The following is a 6891-nucleotide window of genomic DNA, read 5'->3' as shown; positions in this document are numbered from 1 at the left end:
TGGCGTTTCTTGTAACTTTCTAGCTAGATTAGGTCGACACTCTTCAGCCACTGAAACTTGTCGAAGTTGACGAACAGAACTGATATTTTTCGGCACGCGTATTGCTAAGCGGGCCAGCATGATGGCGTGATCAGAGTCAAGTTGTGTACCCCAGAAGGAACGACAATCCTCAACTGAGGCTCTCAATCGGTAACTGATAGCCATATGGTCCAGTTGAGTCCACCTTTGTCTTGTGGTAGGTACGGACTTTGAAGGCTGTAACGTGGATTAGATCTTTTGAGGTAAGGTAATTATTTTGGCTTATTTTTCTGGGCGACGGTTGAGAAGCGGCGCCTTAATTACCAAGGTGCCAGCTTACGGACCGGATGTTCCGCAGAACGCTACTGCTATGCGTGATTATCGGCTTTTTTCGATGAACCGAAAGAAGGCACAACTATACGCTTAACAATTCAAGCGGGTTGAAATTCCAGTTCGTAACGTTTGCCTGTACGCAAACACCACGTGAGTAACTCAAGTCACTCAGTACTTCAAGAATGAGGGATGGTTCTCAGCTTCCGAACATCAAGTTACCGTGACCAGCCGAACTTAGAAGCAATAAAGTGAAATATACAAATGACATCCTTTATTAAGTTATATCCAACATTGTTCACCGCTTGCCACCCACACGAGGTGCCGCTTTCTGGGTTATTTTGGTCGGCTTCTGTTTTGGTTGTGCCGCGGCAGGCTTCTTCTTGGCCTCCATCTTCTTGGCTTTCTTTTCCAGCTCTTTTTGTCGTTGTTTGTCTTTAGCGGCTCTAAAAACAGTGAGGTATAGAAAAAATAACATACCTGATGGCCTGGTCACGCATAGCTTTTCGGACCTCTGGTTTCTGATTACGCTTAGCCATGATTTCCGCGAGGCTTGCACCAGCAATTGCACGCGTAGTCTTCGTGGAGCGCTTGGTACGCTTCTTACTCTGTTCTTCGCTGAGACCTTTCTTGTTTTTGCGGCGATACAAAACTGTCCAACAAATCTCGCGGGGGTTTCGCTTCAAGTAATGTGATCGCTCACACTTTGAGTTAATGAAGTAGAAACCGCGTCCATCTAGCCGGATCGCTCTTTTTCCGTGCCCAGGATACACCTTGAACCCACTATATGAACACACTTCCAACCTGGAAACAGAGTAAAAAAATTCTCTTATAGGGAAAATATAAACAGCCTAAGATCCCCAACCCGGGACAATTCCATAACACCAGACCTTAAAAAGTGAATGTTCCGTTGAAGTATCATCGCCAACAACGACTAATTCACACAATGCTACTGGGATCGAGAAAGAACACTGATATTCCTAAAGCGTGGTGTGCCATACACGAGCCCGATGAAGTGAAGAACATGCAAAATGTACTGCTTTGCACTAATTACCTTGAAGAAGGATAAGCCGAACGACCGAAGTCATGCTTGTTTGTCAGACCAACGCTAGTACCTCTTACAGCACAGCTGCTTTTCGATTGCTGGGAATCACCAAAACGTAACCACTGGCACAGAAGTTGCCTGATGGGTGATCAGTAAACTTTCATCGAGACTGAACAAATATACTCGCAACACAATTCGCTACCGGCATGAACAATACGACTCGTCAAAAAACGCCCTGAAGCTCAAAATGGACGGAATCAGGAGCTCCTTCGAAGTCGAAGAAAAACGCACATATTGGTCGGCAGTACGAAACCTCAGGTATTACACGTAAATAATAATAATAATAATAATCGCAAATAGGGTGGGATCGATGCATTCCCTAACAGGGCGAAAGCCTCCTTGCTGTCGTCCCGAAAACGCTGCAACTGACCGTGATGTGACGATTCGTACTTCCGCGTCCAATTGAGCTATAATGAGTGGTATTCGTCCGACGTAGTCCCTCATACCAGGTTGGCTAATGGTTAGAGGACTGACCAACGTAGTCATCTAGCCCTACAGGTCGAGGGTTGCCGTCAGTTAGCAGTGATGAGGGTCGATTATTGTCTGCCATCTCTACGGAAATACTTACTTGGACTTCAACCATGCACTTATCCACTGCTGTTTTTCGTTGACCTTTTCATGTCTACACAAAACAGGTACATTTCGCTTGGCCACTTTCGTCCGACTCCCTCATACCAGGTTGGCTAATGGTTAGAGGACTGACCAACGTAGTCATCTAGCCCTACAGGTCGAGGGTTGCCGTCAGTTAGCAGTGATGAGGGTCGATTATTGTCTGCCATCTCTACGGAAATACTTACTTGGACTTCAACCATGCACTTATCCACTGCTGTTTTTCGTTGACCTTTTCATGTCTACACAAAACAGGTACATTTCGCTTGGCCACTAAGAAGCCAATAGACCCGGAAGTCAAGTGAAACCTTCAGAACCGGTTCCTGGAACACCTACAAGATGGTCCGAAGTCTGACATCAACGGCTGATGAAAATCTTGTTCGTGATACAACTCAGTCAGCATCATCCAGAAATTGGACCTGCACTAGGATCATGGCTTTGCTGAAGGCCCGGCGACAGATTCTTTCTGACAGCAACCCCAACCCAACCATAACTGAGTTAACTTGCAGACCGGGAGGCCTGATGGACTCGAAAGTCCAAAATGGCAGCCCCTAAAAAAACTGGAAACGCTCACAGACTGTCCCACGTGATTCGCCCGACTGGTCGTCGGAAGTCTTGCCGGCGAAACTATCAGAGATCAGATCGACTATTTGAACAATTGTGAAGAAAAGAATAAAGTGAACGGGGAAAGAACTTAGTGTTAGCTCGGGAGAGGTGGCTCAAATGATTAGGCAGCGAATATACTGACAGGAAGGTCCGTGGTTCGAACCCGACCTCTACGTCTCAATTTCCTCTGCCTAGGCTTGGGCAACCTGGCATAATCGCATCCCTCGTGCTTTCTTCGGGTAGCATGGCAGTTAGGCACCGGTGTTACAGCTGAGCGGTTTAGTGCTAGCTCACTACAATCGTTCCGAGGTGTCCACACTTCCAGAAACTCATTCAAGCAATCTGGATAAAAACTGAATACAAAGATGCCACCAGCATCGGTTGGCAGGCATAGCTTGCAGTGTCTCTGTCATGACTATATAACCCATACCTTTGCCGTACTTTCATACATTAACTCAATCAAACCTGAAGGTCTAAATAAATTGGAAACTCTCATTCGTCACATCGACGATACAGTGTATGACTTGACTTCAGAATGCAGCGACTACGATTCTGCGATAACCTTGTTGGAAAAACTTTATATCCGCCCGAAAAATATCGTGTATGCACGCCATCTTTTAGCCACATACAAACAAGAACCTGGTCAAGATGTCGACCGATTCGTTCAAAAACTGAAATCGCTTGCTAAAGACTGTGAATTCAAAGCAGTATCTGCTGTGGAACATACAAACGAAGCAGTTCGGGATGCTCTGATAACCGGATTGCAGTCGAATACCATTCGGGAGAAACTGCTAACGTGGCATGAATTGGACCTTGACAAAGCCCATGAAGCCGCGCGAGCTCTCGAACTTGCACAAAAACAGTCACAATCATACGTATACAGACAACCCGTTACTTGTTCGGTATCTACTCCTTTACCCATTGTTAATTCCGAAACAACAGTTTCGGCCGCTACACAACAAACATGTTACTTTTGTGGCAACCCCAAGCACCCTCGTTATAAGTGTCCCGCTAAAGAATCAGTGTGCAAGAGTTGTGGAAAAATTGGACATTTTCAACGTGTCTGTAGGTCCAAAGCCTCGAAATATCACGCGGGTTCAGCTCAAGACTCCTCAATCTCCTCGCTATTTTGTGCTGCTGCTCCCAATTGCCTATCCAAAACTACAACAGATATTTTGGTCAACGGCGTTGTTGTCCGAGCTCTCATTGATACCGGCAGCTCCAGAAGTTTCGTTTCTTCATCAATCCTGCAAACTCATAACTGGGAGCTATTTCCGTACGACTCTGTGATAACAATGGCGTCGACGATACATTCATGTTCCACCAAAGGTTATTGCCTTGTGTCCATTCAGTACAAGGATGCTATATACGAACGTTTCAGACTTTGTGTATTACCGAACCTTTGTGCAGACGTCCTTCTCGGACATGACTTTCTGGGGTTACATGATAAAGTCGAAATTCCATTCGGTGGTCAACGGGGTACCCTAACTGTATGTGGCGTAACATCCGCAAAACTGGAATCTCCATCCTTATTCACCAATCTTGCTCCAAATTACAAACCGATCGCCACAAAATCTCGTCGTCATACACCGGAAGATGAACAATTCATACAAACGGAAGTAGACCAAATGCTTACCGATGGCATAATCGAACCATCAAATTCTCCGTGGAGAGCACAAGTGCTCGTTACCCGCAATGCAAATCACAAGAGACGCATGGTGATAGACTACAGCCAGACAATCAATCGCTTCACCTACCTTGACGCTTATCCTTTACCAAGGCTCGACCAAATGATTGAAACCATCGCACGCTACACCGTCTACAGCACACTGGATCTCCAGAGTGCATATCATCAGGTTCCAATAATCGAGTCAGACAAGCCATTCACAGCGTTCGAAGCTGGGGGGAACCTATACCAGTTTCGGCGCATTCCTTTTGGAGTGACAAACGGGGTCGCGTGTTTTCAGCGAACGCTGAACAATATAATCAAAGCCGAACAGGTAAAAGACACATTCGCTTATATCGATAACGTCACTATATGCGGCAAAACGAGAGATGAACATGACCGTAATCTTAGGCATTTTCTCGATGTCGCAAAAACATACAATATTACTTTGAACGATACGAAAAGCAGCTTCGCAACTGAAGAGATTACTCTCTTAGGTTACAAGGTCTCCAAAGGTATTATAAGACCTGACCCAGAACGCATGCGCCCCATAAGAGAACTCCCACTTCCAGAGAACGGGAAATCGCAGCAAAGAGCCGTTGGTTTGTTTGCCTACTATTCACAGTGGATACCGGCGTTCTCTGACAAAATTCATCCATTGGTTAAAAACAAAATATTTCCGCTCCCGGAGAATGCCCGAACAGCATTTGAGAACCTTAAACACGAACTAGAAAATGCGATGGTAGTTACTGTCGACTACAATATTCCTCTCGTTGTTGAAACTGATGCGTCCGACATCGCTATTGGTGCATCCCTGAGCCAGGGTAGCCGGCCGGTCGCCTTTTTCTCCAGAACCTTGACTGCAAGCGAGAAAAATCATTCTGCTGTTGAAAAAGAAGCATATGCTATAGTTGAAGCGATCCGCAAATGGCGCCACTATCTCCTCGGGAGACATTTTAAATTGATTACGGATCAACGTTCGGTAGCCTTTATGTATGGGAACCAACAGAAAAGTAAAATAAAGAACGACAAGATTGAACGGTGGAAAATCGAGTTGGCAGGGTACAACTACGACGTCGTCTATAGACCTGGAACAGATAACCGCGTTGCTGATACCCTATCTCGTAACCTTTGTGCCAACATTACTGGGACGGAAAAACTTGAAGAGCTTCACAACATATTATGCCATCCCGGGGTCACGAGATTTGCACATTTTGTTCGTTCTAAGAATCTTCCTTTTTCAGTCAGCGATATCCGACGTGTGGTGTCCAACTGTTCCACTTGCTCCGAGCTCAAACCAAAATTTTGTGACACCTTTCGTGGCCAGCTTATCAAAGCCACACAACCGTTCGAACGCCTTAGTATCGACTTTAAAGGCCCACTTCCCTCAAACACTCGTAATAAGTACCTCTTAACAATCGTTGACGAGTATTCTCGATTCCCTTTTGCTTATCCCTGCGCCGATACGTCCTCTTCCACTGTAATTCGTTGTTTGAGTCAACTGTTTTCACTGTTTGGTATGCCTGCTTATATTCACTCAGATCGCGGTTCTGCATTCATATCAACTGAACTCAAACAATTTTTGTTCGATAAAGGCGTTGCCAGTAGTCACACCGCTGCATATAATCCACAATGTAATGGTCAGGTTGAACGACTTAATGGTACCCTTTGGAAGACCATCTGCCTGGCTCTAAAATCGCGCGGCTTGCCTGTCACACATTGGGAGGCTGTCCTCCTTGATGCTCTTCACTGTATCAGATCCCTGTTATGTACTAGTATCAACTGTACCCCACACGAACGTTTTATGCCGTTCACACGACGATCAGCCAACGGTGCCTCCCTACCTACCTGGCTTACTGTCCCTGGGCCAATCCTTTTAAAACGCAATGATCGAGTCTCTAAATATGACCCTCTGGTAGAGGAAGTGGAACTCGTCTCTTGTAATCCACAGTACGCCCACATAGTTCGTCCAGATGGCAAACACGAAACCGTATCCTTGCGCCGCTTGGCTCCCAAAGGCAACGACATGACATCCGACACAGAACAGGAACCAATACATATCGCCGAACAAGGGGAGCCTCACGCAACACCAACAATCCACCGTGGTTGCTCAGAAACGGAACTCTTGCCTATTAACGATGCCTCGCCATCCCATTCTAGTGCAGATCCAGGAAATCACTTGGACATTCTTATCCGACAACAGCGCACTCACCCATATAATCTATGCAACGGAGAGCCGTAAACGACTCCATGTAACTATTACAGCCTTTTATTTTTTTACATCCTTTCTCCGCAAAGTACACACTTATTCCAAGGCGGGGAGAATGTCATGACTATATAACCCATACCTTTGCATAACCCATTATCTCGTGATTCTCACTCTATTTTCAGCTCATGTACTACAGTTATTAGACGATTAAAGCGTACATTACGTCGTCCTATTGTCTCCTTTCTAATCCCGTCCTGGAACTACTCCACTCTCGCAACAGTCTCCAACCGGGCTCAGTGGGGATCAGGCGGTCCACATCCCGGAAGCCAAGTAGCACGGTAGCACCAT

General features: G+C 45.9%; 1 protein-coding gene across 1 annotated transcript; it reads right to left on the bottom strand.

Annotated features, from left to right (window-relative positions):
* Nucleotides 1–646: 646 nt before the first annotated feature.
* T265_05776 (hypothetical protein) lies at nt 647–1897 on the bottom strand (the record flags this gene model as incomplete). The annotated part of the gene is made up of 3 exons (XM_009170856.1): nt 647–794; nt 829–1152; nt 1824–1897. The coding sequence occupies 3 exons, from the start codon at nt 1895–1897 to the stop codon at nt 647–649; spliced, it is 546 nt and encodes a 181-aa protein (XP_009169120.1).
* Nucleotides 1898–6891: the final 4994 nt, after the last annotated feature.

Source organism: Opisthorchis viverrini (assembly GCF_000715545.1).
Source record: "Opisthorchis viverrini unplaced genomic scaffold opera_v5_106, whole genome shotgun sequence".
Lineage (NCBI taxonomy): Eukaryota > Metazoa > Platyhelminthes > Trematoda > Opisthorchiida > Opisthorchiidae > Opisthorchis > Opisthorchis viverrini.
This window is presented reverse-complemented; position numbering and strand designations above follow the sequence as displayed.